At 31.7% G+C, this 24,245-nt stretch overlaps 2 protein-coding genes across 2 annotated transcripts in view; one reads left to right on the forward strand and one right to left on the reverse strand.

Moving 5' to 3' along the window:
- The window catches only part of LOC123659773 (fibrous sheath CABYR-binding protein), a 69,712-nt gene that overhangs the window by 21,037 nt on the left and 24,430 nt on the right, over positions 1-24,245 (reverse strand). The window contains exons 5-6 of the mRNA XM_045594950.1: positions 23,960-24,100; positions 22,495-22,633 (exon numbers count right to left, since the gene is read on the reverse strand). Of these exons, the coding sequence (XP_045450906.1) occupies positions 22,495-22,633; positions 23,960-24,100 (280 nt within the window). The remainder of the gene's footprint in view (positions 1-22,494; positions 22,634-23,959; positions 24,101-24,245) is intronic.
- LOC123659774 lies at positions 5,692-6,489 on the forward strand. Its single transcript, XM_045594951.1, has one exon. It carries the CDS (start codon positions 5,716-5,718, stop codon positions 6,109-6,111), a length of 396 nt encoding a protein of 131 aa, XP_045450907.1. The 5' UTR covers positions 5,692-5,715; the 3' UTR covers positions 6,112-6,489.

The following is a 24,245-nucleotide window of genomic DNA, read 5'->3' on the forward strand; positions in this document are numbered from 1 at the left end:
ATGATGGTATATATAACAGTGAGTTATTTGATGACCGTTATATGGTTTGGCGCAGAGATAGAAATTATATTGCTACCCAAGAGAGATACGGAGGGGGTGTACTGCTGGCTGTACGTCGCGAAATCAGTGCGGTGGACCGCCCGGAGTGGTCCTCGTCGGCTGAAGACATGTGGGTAACCGTTACTCTTAAGAATGGTAACAAAACCTGTAAAATGCACGTATGTACAGTATATCTCTGTAGCGAAAATCATGGTAATTCTTATAACTCACAACTGTTTAATTTCACAGATAATCTTGAACAAATAATTAATTCACATCCAAGTGATTTATTTTTAATTATGGGCGACTTTAACCTTAGCAACGTTAGCTGGTTCCTTGAGTGTAGCACATACCCGCAATACTCCGGAGTAACAGGTGAGTCACAAACTTACTTCTTTGACACATTATCGGAATGTAATCTTAATCAATATAATCTTCACCGTAACATAAATAACAGGATTCTAGATTTAGTATTATGTAACAAAGGCTTACGAGTTTCTTCCTGTGACGACCCACTAGTGCCAGAAGACCCTCACCATAAGTCCCTTGACATAATAATTGAAAGTGTTCATTACGAGCAACTCCCAACCAAGCCGAGACTGAAGTACTTTTTTGAGGCAGGCGACTATGTAAACATTAGGCAACACTTAAATGATTTGAACTGGGATAAACTCTTGCAAAAAAATTCGGTTGAAGAAGCTGTATTTAATTTTTATAATTGCTTAAATGAAGTGATTAATAAATATGTTCCCCACAAAGTTATAAAAGCTACTAACTTTCCACCATGGTACAATGCCTCTCTGAAAAAGGTACTCAAGGAAAAGTTTAAATTTCTTCAAAAGTACCGTATTTATGGTAACACTGAGGACTATGATTCCTTCTCCTTACTCCGTCACAGGGCTAAATCGTTGGAATCAAATTGTTACGCTACTTATATTAAGAAATGCGAGGACTCGATAACCAAAAACCCAAAGTTATTTTGGTCTTTCATAAAATCAAATAAACAAAGTTCTAGTAATATTCCTTCCTCCGTGTCTTACGAAGGAGATACTGCTGATACAGGGGATGATATTTGTACATTATTTTCAAACTACTTTCAGTCTACATTTCTGTCATCTACCACCTCCAGCATTCGGTCTAATACTCATGCTCCGCCTCCCAACCATAGTAATGTAATCACAGACATAGAAATAACCCCCGAAACGATTAGAAAGCTACTAAAATCCTTGGATTTGACTAAAGGGGCCGGTCCCGATCATATACCACCGTTATTTATTACGAGATGTTCGGACAGCCTAACTAAACCCCTAGTAATACTATTTACACGCTCATTAAAAGAAGGTAACATTCCCAAAATCTGGAAATCCGCCTTTATATCCCCAATCTTCAAAAGTGGAAATAAGAGTGAGGTGAAAAACTATAGGCCGATTTCCAAATTATGTATATTCGCAAAAATACTCGAAAGGATAGTTCATACTCAAGTCTATAGCTTTTTGTCATCTTCGTTTATCCCCGAGCAACATGGTTTTGTTAAGAGACGCTCAACAGCTTCCAATTTGCTGCTCTTTACAGACTATATTACATTGAGTATGGATTCAGGTGCACAGGTTGACTGTGTATTCACTGATTACAGTAAATGTTTTGATCGTATTGATCATCAAATACTCTTGAAAAAACTTTTAGATGCTGGTATTCACGGAAACTTATACAGGTGGTTCAAAGCTTACATTGAAATGAGGTCTCAAGCTGTTGTTCTCAATGGCTATATGTCTTCATGGAACTGGGTACCATCTGGAGTCCCACAAGGCTCACTGCTGGGTCCATTGCTGTTCAATATTTTCATAAATGATATAGCTTCTTGCTTCAAGCATTCAAAATTCCTACTTTATGCTGACGACATGAAGATCTTTCAAAGTGTACGTATTGAAAAGGATTGTCATCTTCTACAGCAGGATCTCTTAAGATTCGAAAATTATTGTTTCATAAATAAATTAGATATAAACGTCGCAAAATGCTTTTCGATCACATTTTCACGTAAAATCAATAACATCAAATTTAAATATCTACTAAGACAGCAGGAGCTTAAAGTAGTAAATGAAATACGAGACTTGGGCGTTACTCATGACTCTAAGCTGACGTATGAGTACCATATAAACAATATTGTAAAAAAAGCGAATAAGTCAATGGGGTTCATTCTACGCCAAAGCACTCAATTTAATAGTATTAAGCTTGTCAAGATCCTTTATTGCTCATATGTGCGTAGCATACTCGAATACTGTTCACAGATTTGGAACCCACAATATGTTGTATACATCAATAGGTTAGAAACAATCCAGCGTAAATTCATGAGATATCTTCAGTTCAAGTCTAACAAGTTTGACGAATGTTACGAACATAGATGCAAAAGACATCATATATTACCGTTGCATGAAAGGCGTAAAATAGCAGACATTACATCGTTGACCAGGATAGCGCAAAGTGAATTAGATTCTCCCGATCTTCTTAGCAAAATTTACCTAAAACTACCTAAAAGATCATTAAGACATCCCCTCAACTATTTACATGTCCCTAGTTGCTCGGCAAACTATAGGCAAAACTCCTTTCTTTTGAGGTCCGCAGATCAAATCAATAAGCTGAATGACTTCCCCGACTTTGACCTATTCAACACTTCTGTAAAAACAATTAGAACTAAATTGGCAAGACACTGGTTCGATATGGTATCATAAACCTCTTTTCCTTATTTAAAGTTCATTTAAAAAAAAAAAAAAAAAAAAATAAGTGTATGTAGTTAATTTCATGCTGGATTTTTTTTAATTTTTTTTTTTTTTAAATTTTTAACTGTCGTAAATTTTTAAATTTTAAAAGCATTCAAAATAATAGATTTGTACTTGCGAAAGCAACTAAATGGTGCTTAGATATTTCCTTTTTTTAAAGCAATTGTTAAAATGTATCACTGTATGCTTTCCTAATAAAACAAAATAAAATAAAAATAAAATAATAAACGTCAAACTACTTTTTATTTGGATCGTATTTTCTAATTGTAAAAGAAAAAAAAATGAAAGGACAACTGATTTCGTTTTCTCTTTTGTTATTAATAATATTATATTTTTTTACCGATTTTGTTTATATTTTGAACAGTGGACAAATTATTAAATATTGTTTAAAAACTTGTAAATATACTAAACTTAATACTGATCTGTAAAATTCTTGATTACTGTTGTCGCCAAAACCGGCTTTGCATCTTATTCACTTAATAATATTTGACACGAACACTTTGTCTATTACTTTGGCATTTACATTATTAATATCAGTTAACAATTGTGTTTATTGCTGCTTATCACAGAACAGAGAAAAATAAGCTGAGTTCTCACGTAAAAACTTGAACGCTACTAGTAATTTATATTACGTATTGGCAAATATAGTCAAGTAAGTACTTAAGTGGCGACGCTTAAAGTATTTACTATATAATGCGTAGTAGAGTAAATGAGCAGAAAAATCAAAACGATGATAAAATTAGTGTTACGTGATTGAAGGGTGTAAAATGTAGACAAAGCTATGTTGTCCTTATTTTTCACAGTTTTTTATCTTTTATTGTATTGTACAACAAAAACTCTAGTAGACCTAAAGGAATTAAATGAATTGATCCTTTTATTTAAACGATTCTGACGATTTTAACGAAAATCTGGAATTAAAAAAATCTAGAGCTATTTTTAGCTCTATTTAGTTAGTTTTTTTCTAAGACAGATTTGTCTTAGACATACCTTTGGTAAAAGTCATTTTGGGTAGACATATATAATATAATTAATATTGTGAATTAATTATATTATGAAAATTCAATATTATGAAATAATAATTATTATATATAAATATTTATTAATTAATCTCTTTTTTATACCATAGCTCGCACCATAAGCTAATAGTGTTTAATTATATAAAAGTAAAAAAGTAAATTATGATGACGTAAAAACTTCTTTGTCGCGAATTCAAGATTGGTTTAAAACAAACAAACGGTTTTGAAAGCCAAACAAATCAAGTGCGTTGTGTTTTCGGTACTTAATGTTACGCATCCAAACTATAATTTTATAATAAATAATGAGAGGCTTATTATCAATGATACTACAGTTTTCTTAGGAATACATTTGGACTCAAAACTTCAGTGGAATTCCCATTTGTCATCCTTGAATGGTAGACTCAGCTCCGCAGCATTCGCAGTTAGAAAAGTACGACAACTGACCGATGTTGAATCTGCAAGCTTAATATATTTTAGCTATTTCCACAGTGTTATGTCTTACGGCCTGTTTACTAAACTAATTTTGTACTAAAACACAGTTTATATATTATTTTTCAAAAGAGTAACTGCGGAGTTTCTTTTCGATTCTTCTCTGCAGAATCTACATTCCGAATCGGTGGTAGCTTTACTTTACTTTTACAAAAATAATTATTTATTTTTAAAACTTTTAATTTGTAAAATAACGATTCGAAAGTGCTCACGAGGCCTATTTGAATAAAGCTGTTTTTGATTTTGATTTTGATTGTTTTATCTTATACAAGACATACTCACATATATTTATTTTATTATTTAATATTCCCTATTATTATAATGACACGATTTTTTCGAATTTTATCGTATTTGATGAAGTATTTTAAAAGCCCGACGTTTCATTCAGTTTTCCCGTGACCATGGTTGCTGTAAATTAATTATCCGAAACGTCGGGCATTTAAAAAACATAATAAACCGCGATAAAATCCGAAAAAGTTGTTTTATTATAATGAGAGAAATTCGCGTAAACATTAGAATTCCCTACAATTATTATATTATACTCCTGGGGAGGGATTGGAGATAGAGTCGGCAATGCGCTTGCGATGCTTCTGGTGTTGCAGGCGTCTATAAGCTACGGTAATTGCTTACCACCAGGTGAGCCGTACGCTTGTTTGCCAACCTAGTTATATTTAAAAAAAACACTCTTATGTTAAATTAAAATTGTGTAAATAATTATGTCATATGGCTACATTATCCTAACTACACATTTCTTAACGGACCATTAGAATTGTATAGTCTAATGACGTATCTTTAAACTAAATGTGTAATTACACTAAACTTACAATTAGAGATCTAAAAGAGAATTGTGTTTTAACATAACAATCTATTTGAAAAAAGTATTCAAAAAATATTGTATTTAACATCAAATCACCCACCTCGTAAACTTATTACTTATTCCTAATGTGCACATATACGAATGCGCTTGAAAGAGTAAATGCCAATAATTATCATAATTCATGAGTGCTAATGTCTCAACCAGACATTAGAAGCGAAGTGTGATATAATCTACGCCAACCGCACCCGGGTGATGGTCGCCTTGTATGTGTAGCATGTATTAAGTAGAACAAGGTTCATGAGCGTTCATAACCTGATACATCACTGCATTATTTTTTAAAAGAAATATTTTAAATGTAATAACATCGCAGTAAATCGACGCCGCGCCACTCGAGGCTCGTGGCCTCGTCACGCGCGCTCCGTGTTGCATCTCCGATCAATTACCCTACCAAGTTCAAGAACGTCTCGTTTATAAAGAATACAAAAAATATCTACTCAAATTAGGAACGCCGATCGCTCGCATACTTATATAAAATGTGTTGTGGGCTCGCGCGGCTCAAACGCTCGACACACACCGCAACATGTACGCGTATCTCGCGCTCGCTATTGTGCTCGTAGCGTCCACGTCCGCTGCCCCTGCACCGGCTCCGCGCGATCGTTTCGGATACGAAAGGGAAATAGACACCAGATACAACCAGGTCCCGAAGCTTCTAGACTATGTGCTAAATGAGGAATATTTAAACGCACAAAAGAACAGAGCTAAGCTCGTGACCAAACTGAGACCGGAGGACGCGGTGGTGTCGGACAATGTAATTTTAGAGTCGAACGTTGTAAAGATCATAAAAGCTCCAAGAAAATTAGAAAGTGGTGAGCTCGTGAGGCAAAGGCGAGGTTACAATCTTGAAAACGTGATAGTGCCCGCTAGATACCCTTATCTTCCCGTGGCGCGGTACAACCGTTTCCGCCGATGGGGCTAGAGGCCACTAGCCGCTGCCGGGCCACTAAATGTCAAGGGTGCGTTGAAGCTAATCAACAGTGGAACGGATCACACCTCGAGCGCTTCTCCAGTGCATAAGCATGACTTGCGCTCGGATTTTATGTTTACGTTATTACATGAAGAGGCTGTGATCGAATGCGCGAGTAGTACCGTTATCGTGACGGCATGTACGGGCTACAATTAATGCACAAGACTATTTATATTATAGTTGTTGAAATAGTGTAGTTAAATTTTAAATTTTAAATTGTACTTAGGATGTGATTATAGAAATATACATTATTATTATGACTTCTTTTGTTATTTAATACAAAAACTGTTATAGCAAATTAAATTAACATCATAGTATATTTGTCATAGTGTATATGTTATTATATATAGTCCTTCTCATCGATTTCGATGAAGGTGACAAAAAAAAAGGCATTAATAGTGTGATAGTCTGGAAAAATCTTTAATTTTTATACCACAGCTATAGAAAATAATAAAAACAAAACTACATCAGTGTTCGTCGTCATATCAATACAAATTTGCCATATTATTCTTGTTTGATTTTGCTTTAATTTGTCCGCGAAAGAGGCAATTTTAGGATTATGTTCGCCAAATTTGTACCCTCTTGTGAACTATTCTAACGTATAATGACTTCTCTCTCGAGTCTCATTCTCCGTTGAGGGTTCTTAAATAACAAATGTTTGAAGATGAAATATTCTTAGAGCTAGACTTTCAAATTGTTATTTAAATCAGCAAAACATATTTTTTTATTATTGTTCATCATGATTTACGTGTTAATTATATACAACACAATTGAATACTTCGCGTGCTCACACTTATTTACTTATTACCTATTGTAATTAAAATTGATGTTGAAATGAGAACAATAATTAACGTCATTCTATACTCATAAATAAAGAGGTCAATATCGCGGTAATATGTATTTTAGATCATTTATTAAATTAAAATACAAATTACAAGCATTGCATAATCATTAAACTTACTATAATCATATAGTATTACTGTAGTAATAGTCATGGAACTCAAATCAATCAATCTCAATCACAAAAACCATTACAATTGGTTTAACACGTGTGAGGAATATTATATTCATAAAGTTAATATTACATTTTTTATTCAGAAAATAATAAGAAGATGTTTGCTTGAAATAAACTTTCTTTAAGTTATTGATAATAAATTATCTCTTCAAAACTCAACTTCATGAATGTTTTGATCATTCAAGAAAGGAAAATTTCATAAGATATCGTCAAGTATATGTTCATAGTATATATATGTTTTAATCTTGTATTCAAAATACACTTTATTTAAATCGACTTTTCAAAATCCTTTTTAAATGTTGTTACAGTGGTTATTTAAAATTAAAATGTTGCTAACAACTAGGTACTTAGAATGCAACTTTAATCGAAGGATATGTCAAAACCCTAAACAGTTACCGTTTCCAAATCTGTACTATATTTAAAATTATTTTTTAAGTTTTAGCCTGATATAAATTACACATGTATTCCAATTCATTTAAAACCTGTCCTTTAATCCTGTATACGAGTCTTTAACATCCTTTTTAACGAGGCTTTGGATTCGGTGTGGAAAAAAATTATTATTGTTTTTAAAAATAAACTGCTATTTCGATTCTGAACTCATTGTTAATCTATTTCGGAAAATATTTTGTTTTCATTATCTATACACACATAAAGTTTACTCAATAACCTCTTGCAGCAATAACAAATCATCATCATCATCAGCAATTGTATATTGTTACATCTAATAATGCTGACAAATAAATCTAATCAGCTTACATGTAAAAAACAAATATCGTTGCGGCCTTATATATTATTAACTACTACAGATCTATCACAGACTCATTGTATTTTTTATCAACTACAACTGCGTGAGGCCCAAAATTTCTGCGAGAGGTAGGTAGCCTTATGTGGTTTCCTAGCTGGGTTGTATTTCGCATTATTTATTGCGATTTATACTCAAGAACTACTTTAATTTTATTATATTTAATTCAATAAATGTTTTAAATTTAAGAAAAATGGGTATTAGACACTTATTTCTATAACATACTCAAAAGTTTATATCGTTGTTTATCAATATTAAATTTTAAATATATTATCTAATAAGATGAAAATAGCTTCAGAAATGAAAATAAAATCATACTAACGTGAAATAACTACCTTATAAAATTTTGTCTAATTTAGTACGACATCAGACGTCTCAAACTGAATTATCACATTTATTTGAAAAAATCACGGCATAAATATCTATACAAATAATAAAATTGGAGTGTCTGTTTGTAATATTAAAATAACCGCTTTTTACTACATGCATATGGATGTATACACGGCTAATCTCTGAAACGGTTGGATCGATTTTGATAGGACTTTCACTGGCAGATAGCTGATGTTAATGAGGAGTGACTTAGGCTGCTTTTATTTAAGAAATTTATTTATTTTATAACTCTGCGAACTGAACAATTGGATTGTATGCAGTTCTGTCAAACAAAACCAGGAAAAAGTATTATCAGTAATAAGTTTTCAGTTATCACACTAGTAAACACAGGCATTAAAATTGAAAAATAATTCGGTATTTATACCATACTTATGTAGGTACATAAATCCTTTAAGAAGTAGTAATTATGAAGATTTAAGAGGGAAAAGGTCTAACGCCTGTTCTTTTGGAAGTTGTAGTTTATATTTTCAATTAATCATTCTTTACATTTCACATCATCCATTTGACATCCTATGTCATATTATAATCTCACATTCGGTCGAGGCTTACTACAATATACACATAGACAATATTATACACTATAATATCTTAATTTACTAATTAACAATTAACTAATTAATAATGTACTAGTGCTAGTGGTCGCCTAGTGGTCGAAATTCAACCAAAATAATTTAAATTATAAGTTTAAACATTATTTAGGTTCTGTTGTCAACGAATAATAGTGTCAAATACATGGTAGTGTGTGTAATGTTTTTTTATTGATTTAATGTATTTTTAATGCATAATTTAAAAAAATATATTAGCATTCTGCACTCCTTCTCTATATAAACTATAAGTGTGCGAAATGTCATACTCCTCCGTCGGCGCAATTTTCGTAAATAGAACTACAAAATTTTTGCTTCACATATTAATTAATAATAATTTATTACTTCGACATAAAATGCTTAAGATAAATGAATTAAATCGTGCAAGGAAGTAAATAAACCCAATATTAAAATAAGTCAATAATTAACCAGATTATTAACTTGCTACTTAACTTAATTGGTGCCAAAACTATAATATAATAAGCTTAATTATGATAATATCGTGCCGCGGTGTCTTTAATGTTGACTACGTTGACAGATATAATGTAAGAACATTATCAAAGCGTGGTTAAATTGTAAGGCCACAGTTCTCGTGAGCTTTATTATTACCAAATAACGAACCACATTGTTTTGTATTATTAAATTAAAAATATATCTATGCAAAATATTTATGTTATCTGTAAATTATTCAAATATTAAAATCTTAAATTCAATGTAAATATAGCTCTAAAATATATAGCCAGTGTAGACAGTGCTAGCCGCGTACCGTAAAACTAGTAAATGGGGCGTTTACCCTCTGCCCTTCAACTCAAATTAGACTCGGGTAACAAGATTCAGCCCTCGGTGAAAACGCCAGCGATATTTAATACCTTATTTAAAAATATTATAACCTTTTTTTCTTCTATTTTATAACATGAAGTCCTAAAATATCATGACAGCTGTGATTTAATCAGACGAAGAAATATGGGTACCAACTTATTTAGTGCATATAAATTTAGTCATATAAATCTACATGTGTGACAGTTTATTTAAATATGTACATTACTTATGTATATTACTCGAATTCAAAGGAATAAAGTAGACAATTTATGACAGGCAGCGTTTCTGCGAGAATACTGTCTCTTTAATATACTTAATGCAATATTTTCCCTCAGGGAACGGGCTCGTTAACTAAATTAAGCAATCAACTTTAATGAAAACTTGACAAGCTATTTATTTATTTGGATGTCTGTTGGATGTGTGATATTCGTATAATTCTGAATGTAATGGGAAATTTTTATCAAGGTCTGAGTAATTCACAAACTTCTAACTTGTAAAACTGTTGTTGTTATTTGACTTGAATTGCAAAATTATTCTTATACTGATGAGGATGATCTTTAAATACTATCCTTGGGCAAAGGGTTGTACTATCGCTATGGAGAAGAAATGCCACGCTATGTGGATTGATAGTCGTGTATCTGTATTATAATGATTTTAAAAAATTTAAATTCATGTTATATCTAAAAACACAAAACTATAAACTATATACATGGTTATAAAAAATGGTTAATCATCATTTTAATATAATATTTTTTTTTATATATTTAAACAAAAATAAACTTAATAATTTAATTTATCTTTGAAACTTCAATTGTAAGAGTAGTCTTATGAGCGCTCAACAACGTAAAGGTCAAACAGAAAGTGCTAAGGAAACTTCATCTCGCAAAGAGCTTAGTTTCATCAAACAAACCAAAATTATTAGAAATGAGCACCCTTGACTCTTAAGGCAAACAGGCTTGAACTAATGCAACCTTGAAAACTATATAAACCTTGTTAAAAGATTCAGCACTAATACTGACTTAATGTGTTGCTATTTCAAGAGAAGTAAGACTATAGACCTTACTTTTAAATGCCATATATAGACTAAAAGTTTTAACAGGTTTAATGTACAGTAAATATAGCAGGGCAATATCGTCCTTTTCATAAATTATAAAAAGGTAATTCTACAAAAAGGGCGAGCAATACTTTTAGGCAGTATAAAAAAGTTTTTCTATTCACTAACGTTGAATAGTATTCGTGATGAAGGATAAAATAACTGAATTTAGAACATCTGTTTCCGTTTAGTCTTAGAATATTATGTCCTACTATCAGAAGTCAAACTAAAGTATGATCCAATGGTTTAACGTTGCGAGACCCAGGAGACTGATACAAAAGGTCACGTCTATGGATCATTGCTTGTAATGCGACTATTTTATAAAAAGAACAATATCGTAGTTAATTACTCCCCTTTTTAGTATAATTAAAGATTCCATTCAAATCTTATACTATTAAACGAGCAATTCTTGTATATATATAATCTGAATCTCGGAAACGGCTCTAACGGTTTTCATGAAATTTAGTATGCTGGGAATTTCGGGGGAGATAAATAAATCTAGGTAGGAGTTATTTTTAGGAAATGTCGTTTTATCTCAGTTTTTAGACAATGAAAAAATATCGTTAGAATACAGTCAGTAAAGTTGTAATAGCTTAGATGGAAAATCGACCGGTCGCGATCGAGAAGACCATGGTTCAAATCATGGGTCGATTATTTTTTTTTGTTTTCTAATTGCACTCGCTATTTTTTATTTAATAATGTATGTAAAATTGAAAAACATTATTCATATTTCATCATTATTTTTTTTATTATTATTTTTTTTTTTTTGATTTTTTATATTTATTTATATTTTTAATCATTGTTGGTAAAAAAAATATTGTTCATATTTTATAAATAATGATTTCCAAGAAACAAGATTTACTAAAAATACCGAGCTAAGCTCGGTCACCCAGGTACTAAAAATAAAACCTAAAGCCTATGTTACTAGCACTTATGAAAAATCTCGTATTGTCGGCCTCATTTGTTTCAATGTGTAGACCATTATTCTATGCTATATCAAAAAAGTCATATATTGTTACACCATTTTTCATCCGTATTAGGAATTACTTATTGTACTTTACAACTTGCAAATTGCAATCCAAAATATAATTATTATCATACTCGTATGACTTATTGGATACTTTCAGATGATTAGAACAAAGAAAATCAATGTCATGTACAGTTACTTCGAGAATAAGATAAGCAACAGAGATGGCCCACTGACACTATCATTGTTCTGTACACACTCATTACTTTGTACCGTTATTTAAGCTTTAAGTAATGTTAGTCATTTGTTTCATTATACATTCGGCGATAATCAATTTAAGACAAACTGTTCAAATAAATTACTTGTACAAAATTTAGGTAAGAGCTCAGTAACGGTAAATCCTTGTGACACGAGCGTATAATAACCCGGTTATTTAAAAATGATTTTTAGAAATTTCAGAAATTTACACGGTACTCATACATACATACATACATTAATGTTTAATTGTACAACAGAACGAGCTTTCACATAATTGTTTTATAAAAAAACATGCATGATTTTTTTCTTAACTTTGAATGGTAAATCATAAAACATTGAAATTTTTCGACAGTATTTAACATGTAATAACAGTTGTAATCATGTTTTGTTATTATCATTAAAAGACGATTATTTCGTGCATAATTTTTCAGTTTTACTTTTTTGACATAGCAATCTTTCACTACGGCGCCACTACCACGAGGCATTCTGCCTTCCGTAATGTATGATCTTAAAAGATACAGTTTCAAATTTTAATTTTAAAAGATATAGTTTTTGTACCGTCATAGGGACAGTTCGCGAATTATAACGACTCATATAACATATAGTCTGTTGTTAAAAACACACAAATCACACACAAATTTATATATAAACAAAAGAAGGATGTCAAAGAACTCACACCACTTTGTATACCATCAAAAATAAATATTTTTGACTCAAATACAAAGTTGATGTTTTTGTTCATAAAAGTCAACCTTCACTTTTTTATTCCATACTTATTAATGTTAACTTAAAGTTTAGAAATATTTATAACATTGAAAAAAAATAGAACGGTGATGTATTTATTTTTTCGCTACGCATAAGGTATGTTAAAATTTTATTTTGGTATATGTATCGTGTACCAAAAGCGGTTATTTTAATATTACAAACAGACACTCCTATTTTATTATTTGTATAGATATTTATGCCGTGATTTTTTTCAAATAAATGTTCAATTCAGTTTGAGACGTCTGATGTCGTACTAAATTAGACTCTAAATTTTATAAGGTACGTTAGTATGATTTTATTTTCATTTCTGAAGCTCATCATCATCATCATCATTACAGCCTATACAGTCCACTGCTGGACATAGGCCTCCACAAGTTGACGCCAAAAATAACGTGAACTCATGTGTTTTGCCCATAGTCACCGCGCTGGGCAGGCGGGTTGGTGACCGCAGTACTGGCTTTGTCGCACCGAAGACGCTGCTGCCCGTCTTCGGCCTGTGTATTTCAAAGCCAGCAGTTGGATGGTTATCCCGCCATCGGTCGGCTTCTTAAGTTCCAAGGTGGTTGTGGAACCTTGTTATCCCTTAGTCGCCTCTTACGACACCCACGGGAAGAAAGGGGGTGGCTAAATTCTTTAGTGCCGTAGCCACACAGCACAGCATATTTCTGAAGCTATTTTCATTTTATTTAATAATATATTTTAAAAGAAGAAGAGTAAGAAGCGGTTATTTTTATATTACAAATAGACACTTGAATTTTATTTATTTGTATAGATTAACTATTGACAGAACTAAGTCTGTCCGCGCAGCTAGTTTAAAATATAATTTTTGTCAAAACATTATAAGTCAAAACAGATATATCAATAAATTTATTTGTGCAAATTTAGTATAGGTACCTAATATGCTGATACTAAACAATATCTCACTTGAATAGAATTTATTTCAGTTTTTAATATACTCGTAATATGTAGTATCCGGGAGATCGAACCTCGCTGGGATTACAGTTAGGAATTGAGTGATATACATTGCTAACCAAATCTCACTTTAAATGTTAAACTAAAAATGACTGTTAAGCCAGAGATTAACAAATTTTATATATTTTTATACTAGCTGGTGAACTTCATACTGCCATATTTTGAACTAAAACTTTTTTACGCATGCTCGACTTGAGAAGTAAGCTGGTAAATGTGTGACAAGAACGTTACGAAAAGTGTGATCGGGCGAGGCAAACGGAAGCTGAGATGGAGATATAGTTACAAGAGGAGATATTCGGAAGTTATGGGCGACATACATACATTTAGGCGATTAATTTTTATTTACATATATAAATATAGATGTTTGCAAATAAATAAACAGAAAAAATTATATACAAAATTTAATATAGAACCATTAAGTGTGAATAAAACACCGCTATAATTAAAAATATCAACATAACAACACTTTGGCAAACCGGTTCATGTTTCATAAAAAAAAGAAGCACGAGAACTAAAAACTTGCTGAAGTGATTCAATGTTTTGATGCAAATCGAATCATAATTTGACTAATCGTACATTAAAACATGTTGATTTAAAAATTGAAGAGAGTTAGATATTAGAAAATGAAACGAAATGTTCTTATCTTTGAGAACTTCCAATTGAGTGCTCAAAGTCTTGGTGAAAGCATATATGTCTAACTTGGTTCAAATACTTTTAACAAAAGCGTAAGAAAGCCAAACATAAAATCTTTGTTGTTTCATGTTTTCGCACGAATTCCCGTACGTTCGTCTCCATTATTACAGTACAAAAGCCGTGATATTGCTTAAAAAAGTAGGTGATCGTTGGCCAAAACCGGATCATTATTGCATAAGCCCATGTGCATTCAAGCCGCAAAACCAGTAAAGGTGCAATGACCTATTGGGATTTAATTTTTTAGAGTATTTAATTTTACGATGTAGGTAATTATTATTTATTTACCTTAACAGAGTTTAATAAATCACACGTTACTTTTTCTACAGAAACACGAAGGCCATATATTCACTTAGCTTCTAATTTAGGTTACATATGATTTCTTACAAGATTTAACATGCTCCACATTAAATTCGAATTACAACTCGCTTATAATCGTACAATTTTTCTGAGATTTAAAATGTACATTGTACAATGTACATGCACATTTAGTTAATAGATCCGAAGTTTAAAAAAAACCGTATCGAATGAAAACTTTTTTACTGTCAAAAGTCAGCAAAAGTATATATACTTTAAAACATTTAATTGTGATATCAATACGGTATCATTTAACTCATAAGTTACGTATACGTATTCTTTGTTAAAATGCATAAACTGCATATTTTCCGATGTTAGAATTTCATAACTTCCTTCAGGATAGCATTGAAATATTTCGCTTTCCTGCCTTTATCTCTGAATACAATTGGAAATTAATTTGTTACAGCACTCAAGCATAAAACTATTTCAGACTTCGGTGGCACGAAAACCGTCGCTTCCGAAGGGCTAGGAGTAGCAATAAACTTTTGTATGGATTAAATAGTATAAAACATAAAAATTATAAAAATAGAAACTATCATTTAACGCCGAGTTGCACGAAACAAAATTAAAATTTAAGTAGCGATTAAACTAATTTAATCAGAAGAATTTCATACAATTCTTGCGATTAAATTAGTTTAATCACTACTTAAATTTTAATTTCTTTTCGTGCAACTCGGCGTAAGTCACTTAAATTTAACTTTGACTAAAGTTAAGACTTTTTTGACTTTTTGACAGTTTCATATCTTTAATTAAACTAAAGTTTTAATTTTAGTTTAAGAATAAGTACTAATTAATTATAATTGTGTTTGCTCGCAAACGAAAAAAAACCGACTTCAATTACATCGACGAGTAATACAACGCAGATCGACGAAAAAATAGACGCGTTATCAAAGATTACTCAAAAAGTAGATATCAGATCTCGATAAAATTTATATGTGACCACATGACAAACATCAGCTTTATTAGATATAACTCGGAAAGTAGTTGTTAGATCTCAAATAAATGTAAATGGGACCAAATGACACACACCACCTTTCGATTAAAAGAAAATTTATCGAAATCGCTCCACAAAGTCAAAAGTTCTGAAGTAACATACATTAAAAAAAATACAGTCGAATTGAGAACCGCCTCCTTTTTTGGAAGTCGGTTAAAAATGACATAAGTCATTAATTTAAAAACTGTGCTACTTTAGCTTTTTGAAGAAGTCTTGACAGATTAATTTATCATATACCGCTTCAGCCTGTAATATCCCACTACAGGACATAGGCCTCTTTCCCCATGTAGGAGAAGGATTTATCATATAGTTTAATACTAATTAATTTATACAATTGTAACTAAATATTATAATGCGGACAGTATCTTTATCGAGCAGAAAGCAAAGTAACAATGCTTATTGCGTGTTTGTGATAATAACAATGGCCAGGACTGTCTGAGTTATAGTGGGATAACCCTACATCTAGTCATTGGGAACTAACACTTACACCAGAAACCAATTATTCTAGAAATATAAATCTAAACTGCAGACAGGGATCCAACACGCGACCACTGTGACGTCAAGACACCTTTTCAAGCAAAGAAAGTTGGGAAATAATTAATATAAATAAACTATTTTCTAAACCTTTTTACTGTGCAAATATTTTTTTTTTATTATGATTACAAGACCACCACGGTATCTTTTTGCTACAAGCAAAAATTTTAGTAATTTAATGTAGCGAGTGAAGATGCATAATTTTAACAAAAAAAATTATAGAAGAACACATTTTTAAAAATACCAATATTAACCTTCTTTCTGTACTGGGACACGACCGTTGTTCTAAGCTGACATTAAAATCAGATGATGTATTTACAAATGTGCCGACCACCGATAAAAGCAAATAGCTAGTAAATTATGTAAATTTATACTCTATAATTTAAGGTCAAACATGAGTATCTAATCAAAATCTCTTAATATTTTGTTAGTAATAAAAAATATCGAATATTTTCCAAAATTACGTCACATCATCACTTTTTAAAGATTCGTTTCCAAAAGAAATTTTTTCAACGATTACGAGTATTACAAAAGACGCTATGGTCTCTATGTAAGCTTAGCATTACTATCAAAATTCTAATAAATTTAAACAGGTTGATAATGTTCGCTTCAGCCTGTAATATCCCAGTACTGGGCATAGGCTTCTTTCCCCATGTAGGAGAAGGATCAGAGCTTAATCCACCACGCTGCTCCAACGCGGGTTGGCGGATATATTCCCTACTCCGATATATTTCCTACTCCCTAGTAACGAGCGCTATCAGGTGTACATGATAACAACCGGGACCGACGGCTTAACGTGCTCTCCGAGGCGCGATGGGGAGACCCACAAGGACTGCACAAACACTCAGACCACGGCAAACACCTGTATGGCCAATACAAATGTTTGTCATGTGCGAGGATCGAACCCGCAACCGCTAGCGCAACAAGTTCAATCCATGGCTGTAACCGTTACGCCAACGCGTAATGTAGAAATATTATAAAATAAACGATAAGATGTAGGTCATTGTAATTTTGCTTCTCACACTAGCAGTTTTACTAATTATTTTAGCCTTGATTTTAATGAAATTCATTAGTACTTTATGATATCAAATATTTTTTAAAAATTTTAACGAACAATAATGAAATAAATAATAAACCGTTAATATTAAACTTATGTACTTGTAATGTTTTGACTAATCACTTTCACTAAAACCTGCGCTTTTTATTTACTCATTTTTCAATATTTTGATGGAATAAAGTGTTCACAATAATTAAATGTAGCAGAATATAACAAGGTGAAAGTATTTAAGGCCTAAATTTGGCAAGTTCAACTCTTATTTATCCAAAAATTCTAAAATTAAATACAAAACAATCTTAAATAAAATACAATAGTGTAAGTAATTAAAGTCATCAATTTACTACCTAAAAATCCAATTGACAGGAGTATTATTGTTCAAATTTTACTCCACGGACCAAGATGATCAACGCTTTTAGTTACATAAATATTTACACTATCCAGTCCTTTTTCAATCCAGTTCAACTTACACAAATGTATTTTCCGTTCTAAATCAGCGTTTATTTTATCAATTAAAAATCTTAAGCGGATTTTGTTTCGAGAAAGCTTGAACAGGGAAGGAACAAGCAAATAAATAGAAACGTCGAACACAACGAGAATCAATTGTTATTCTTTATTTAAAGACTTGATTATACAATTATATACTCCATGGGACATATTTTCTATATAATATTTTTGGGACAGCGTCATTTGGTCCCACAACCGAACTTAAAGATCTATGGCGAATAACTAAAGTAGTGCATAGCAGGAAACATCTTGCTCAAAATCTAGAGCAGCCCGACTGAGGAAATATTGAACCTTACAGAAGATCACAACTAAATAATACTGCTTTCAAGTAGTGTAGTGTTCCTGTGGTGAATAAGGTGACCTGAGCTCCTGGGGAGGATCGGGGGTAGGGTCGGCAATGCGCTTGCGATGCTTCTCCTGTTGCAGGCGTCTATAAGCTAGGCTTCTAGCTAATCACTTACCTAGAAGTCTAAAAAAATGTAAATTTATCTGCTTAAACGTTGTATAATCTCACTGAATTTTCCGACATTGTCACTACAATGCAAAAAGATAAGTAAAAATTACATTGAACGACTAGGAATGTTAACTGAATCTATTCAACAAATTTTTAATTTATTTGCATTTATAACGTTACATGTTTTATTTAATATATGAATAAAATTATGAACACGTATTTTGATACAAAGTTGCATAGAATAATAAGCTTGGACTTGAATATAATACTATTGTCGTAACTAGTGGAGACATGCTTTATATTTTTCCAGCTTGTATACGTATGTATCTTTTACTAGCTATGCACTTATAGTTAGTAAAATATAAGTACGTATACAAACATGAAAAAGTTAATCTTTATACAATTTTATTTCAATTGTACATAAGAAATGAATTCTTATCATTATTTTATTACTGTATTAGCCATTATTCTCTTAAAAGAGGGCATGAAAATAAAATTGTATAATCACGGACGAAGTCACGGTTCTTACTTATTTACATAGCTATGTTATTTTTTGTCAAATATTGTTACAGGAGAGGTTTAAAAATACTGTTATATTCAAGATCTTTATACGATTATCGATTTTTTTAATGCTTCTTTTGAAACTTTGTGCCTCAGAAGTCGAGATTGCAGTACGATCAATTGCTTTTGAAATGTGGTGTTGACGTAGACTACTGCGAACCCCTTGGATGGCCATGAGGACGAACGAGTCAATTTTACAAGATCTCAACATCACCAAGCGGCTCTCACACACAGACACATTATGCGGTCTTCCGAGCATAGTCTCGAGAAATTATTAGTACTGGGTCAACTTGAAAGGAAACGCGCCAAAGGGAGGACACTAGCAAGATGGTCATGATGTCATCAAGAATAGAATGGGAGGCAGCTTGTACCGTACAACACATACTGCTTGAAATCGCCTTCAGTGAAGACATTACGTGGTCGTGATTCTCATTATTAAGGGAACGAGAAGAAGATTTGAAACTTTATTTCCCAACTAAAAGAACTCGTTGAATGTATATTTACCTATTTTGACATGTATTAGCTATCTATTAATGTATATATTTTAGTCATCTTTTAATATATATTTTTTTTTACTATTTTTAACTAATAAGAAAAATATTATTCAAGTAACATGAGCATCATCGTCATTACTATTTTAATAAATCGATTCACCGCAAATAAAATTTCTAATCCAAATAATTTTATTAAAATGTTCAAGTGATTCTCTTATTCCATAGTCCAAACAATCCAAATCAAACATTTCTGTAATTAAAAAATTCATTTGTATGAACTTTATTAAATATTTCAACTTATAATCACTCTCAAACGTCACCCAATGTCGCTTATTTATTTTCATTAATTCCTCGAAATTAATGTCTTATAAATATTTTTAACTACTACGATAATAAAAAACAACCTCTATATTGTACACTAAGTAGTGTCAAAGATGAAAACAATATAGACGTTATTATTTGTTTAATTTATTAAAACTCGCACTAAGTTTTGTGTTTATCTTCTGATATCTCTCACATGACAGGTAAATAAAGAACCAAAGTTAAATATACGTTTCGTATTACAGTCACGAACTTGGAGTGCGATACGTTTTACCTTTGTGTATTTTAAGTGTTTATGTTAGTTTGCCTTTAAAATACAAAAATATATTTGAGCGTAAGCTTATATACAATCCTTTTGTAAAGTCAGTCCACAAACACAGCTTTGTTCTCGTAAACATTTCAATGAATAATATAATATTTATATTCACTTATATGAAAGTTTAATTATGATTGTTTTATATTTTTCGTTTCGATATTTGAATAAATATCAAACAATTGTACATTATCTACGGTCACTAACGCTATTTAAAAAAATAGTTTTCGCTAGATGATAATAAATCGACGAATAAATCAGGATCTGTAATCCGAAGCTAAAATATCTAACATGTCTTCGTGTCAATACCAGCTACGTTCGAACCCTTTTATCCCACCTTCAAAAAAAAAGAGTAGATTCTAAATTCGACTGTATTTTTTTAAGTTTGTTTTCTCATTAGTTTTTACTGTTTTTTTTTTTATAAAAGCTGGTACTTATCTTGCGCATGTGGTCCCAGATAACGAGATCTAACTAGTAATTTTTGAGTTACCTCTCATCATTCGTATTTACGTAACTATTTTTTGCCTGCTAACCACCTACGTCGTATTACTCGTCGATGTAATTGAAGTCGGTTTTTTTTCGTTGCGAGTAAACATAATTATTAATTATAATACTTTCTCAAACTCAAGCTTGTGAGACGGTAATTAAAAATTGCGAATTCACTTTTAAATTGCCAATAATACATTAAGTTGAAGGGTTTTTCTTACAGTCAGACTGTTTTATATTTTCTCGTTGTATAACCACATAAAAATAATTTTCGTTATAATTTCAAAACAATATCATTATCCATTCAAATATTTATATAACCCATTATTTTAAATCAAAGATTAGTAAAGAAGTACTTAAAGGAGACTATTAAGTAAAAATATAGGTACATATTGTTTTCTAATGTTTACACAAATTTCATGCACTATAATGAAACAACTTTTTCGGATTTTATCGCGGTTTATTATTCGTGTCCTCCCATGACCACGGTTGCTGTAAAGTGTCGAGCATCTAAAAACATAGTAAACCACAATAGAATCCGAAAAAGTTGTTTCATTGCAATAAAAATATACAAAGAATTCGTAGCCACACAATGTAGCTCACGTAATGCTCAATGTTGGAAAATAATTTAATATTCCACATTTTTCAAAGTGTAAAATAAAGTTTAAAAATTCCTAGAAATGACTATTTTTTTTAAAGATAAAATACTGATACTTTACTAATCATACCATCATCATCATCACAGAAGCCTTTCGCAGTCCACTACTGGACATAGGCCTCCACAAGTTGACGCCAAAATGGCGCGAACTCATGTGTTTTGCCCATAGTCACCACGATACTTTACTAATAGAACCTTTTAATATATTATTTATTATGACCGTTATAGCTTAAAGAGCTCGATTTCCTGCCCAATTTATTTTAATAGCTTACTTCACTAAGGGCCTGTTACACCTGTTGTGGAATAAAACTATTTGATCAATGACAGTGTCCTACGGTCAAAAGTTTTTAATTCATTATTCTTTTTTACGTTGAACTTTACTATATTTATGAGATATTTCTATTCGAATATATTATCTCAAAGTTGTAGTTTGCTCTTATGGAGAATCAGGTCCAACTGGCCTATTCTATAACCCGCTATAAAAGTCTGTTTGGGTCGTCATCCATCAAACAGCGTTATTGACAACTGATGAAATAGCCCTAAAGGTACGCCAGCTTACCAATGTGAAAGTCGATTGTTCGATCCTTATCAATAAGCTGATAGAACGACTTTTAGATTGAATGAAAAATATTATTAAATACTTGAAATGAATTGCTATCAATACTCTTTGGATAATTAATTGAAAACGTGTCTACCCATTTTTTTTTTTTTGGTTATAAAAATGTAAAATCATAGAACATACAACAACAGTATGAAATTGACAAAAGACGAAGTCTGATGATTCAACTAGTCAATGTGAACTTTGCTTTCCTATTAACTTTAATCTAATAGACCAAGGGACAGGCTGAGCTGAGTGACAACTTTGAGTCATCGTTTTCTTAGCACAATTGTACCATAATATTGAAATAAATAAAGTATTTAAGTATTTGTTATCTGTGCTAATAAGAATCAATTATCGTGTATTATCTATGGTTACCCTGCCAATGCCATATTTTACTCCAAGCAATATATAAAGAATTACTTACTCTCTTATAACATTTTAAATCAAAATTTACAATAGCAAATCAAATAAATATCTAAGATAAAGAAAAAAATGTTTAAGTAAACGCTCACGATGATTATATTACAACTTATTGTGCTTGTGGGGTAGTTTTTGATTACATTTTACATATTTAACTCATACAGGATACATACTATATTCTAGTAACTCGAATATAGAGCTAAGTTTGTATTAAATGTCCACTTACCGGTAGTGGGAAAGGCGCAGGTCTTTGGGGCATAGGGAATGGTCTTCTCTGTTCTGGAGCCTTTTGCGGCAGACGCACGGGGCCCGTCAATGGGAAGGCGAACACTTGCGACTGAGGGTCGGGGAACATCGGCATTGCCCTGTAAGAGACACATTTGTTAATATCTCTTAACAAATATAAAAACTAATGTACAATACAATAAATGCAGCAAAGTAATATTGATATAAGAATACTAGATTAAAATAGGCCAAAATAAAAGCAATACTAATCTCATCACTTCAGCCTATAGCAGTCCACTGCTAGACATAGGCTTCCCCAAGTTCACGCCAAAAACGGCGTGAACTCATGCGTTTTGCCCATACGCTGCGCAGGCGGATTGGTGACCGCAGGGCTGGCTTTACTAAGTTAAAGTTACTTTTTATGTCAGTATTGTCTTTAAAGTAAGAATTAATTTTACGAAAAATACCAGTCTGTCAAATACTTGTTGGACTAGTTTACCTGTTGTTTTTTTTTTCTTTTTGAATTGTTTTATGTTGTCTATATGCATATATTTTTGTTGAAAATAGCGTTAAGGTTTCAATAAATAAAATTAAGAAACTTCTAGCAGCATTACTACTTACTGACATCAAAATAAAAGAAACTGTTTTAGTTTTTGGTTTTGTATTGTTTGTGTATACGAAGTATTTTGATACATTTACGAATTCCTTATATCTTATTGATAATAAATACACAAAAAAAAATCCAAAACATACATCGAGACCGCATTATGAGTATACAACGGGAATTTTATATAGATGTAAGTATAAATTGACTTTACTAAAGTGAGATTACAAGCAAAGAACTTCAATATTACTTTATATTCCTTAACGTTAGTGGCTTGAAAATCAAATTTCTTTTAAACAGTTTTTTTATCGTCTTTAAATTAACGGTTTTTCGGCCATGGAGATTTTCCAGGCGAAAATGTCAAAGGTTAGACAAAATTTCATCCTGCATAAAGATCGTTAGGTAATGCATTTCCGAAAATGGTTTTTTAATGCTAACACATGTTATGCAAAAAAATCTTATGCAACATCATATACTTCTAGAAAATTTCGTAAACAAAATTGTACAGAGACTGTGGGAAGTGTCATCGAAATAAATTATGCAATTTTTAAAGCGACGCTGCTTTTTACAGTGAAGTTTCGTGTTTTTTTTTTTTTGGATTTCTTTAAATAATTGTACCTTGACGAAGTCGTTAATGACCACCACGCTGGCTCCTGCGCTGACAGTCTCACAGTGGATCATAGCTCCTAACAATCATTTGTATATGCCATACAATCGTTTGTCGAAGCCTGAGTGACTGGGCATTTGTACTTGTGTTTTGTGTTTCCAAACACCAAACATAGATAAAACTTAAAGGGTTGAATTTGAGGTGTGTACTATATCTTTCTCATAATTTTATTAAAACTGTTAAATTATTTATTACCGTTCGTCTCCACCGTGACAGATGATGGCGATACGCTCAGCCTGCGGGCTACGAGGAGCGAAGGCACCAAGTATGTTGAAGGGGAACTTCCTCTCCATCGGCTCTTCATGACGGCGTTCTACAACGCAGTTCATGCGACCTCTGAAAACAAAACAAGAAAATATGTATTTTATCGAACAAAATAATATTTTCCAATTCGTGTAATAACTTTAAAATTCTCAAATTAAACATTTTTGTATTTACCCGTAAACTGTGTTGCTAATAAAACCTCATACTAATATTAAAT

This window comes from Melitaea cinxia, chromosome 14 (genome assembly GCF_905220565.1).
Source record: "Melitaea cinxia chromosome 14, ilMelCinx1.1, whole genome shotgun sequence".
In the NCBI taxonomy this organism is placed as follows: domain Eukaryota; kingdom Metazoa; phylum Arthropoda; class Insecta; order Lepidoptera; family Nymphalidae; genus Melitaea; species Melitaea cinxia.

Bases quoted from the DNA above. Each gene is read 5' to 3' on its own strand.
- LOC123659774 (XM_045594951.1), top strand. From the start codon at position 5,716: ATGTACGCGTATCTCGCGCTCGCTATTGTGCTCGTAGCGTCCACGTCC.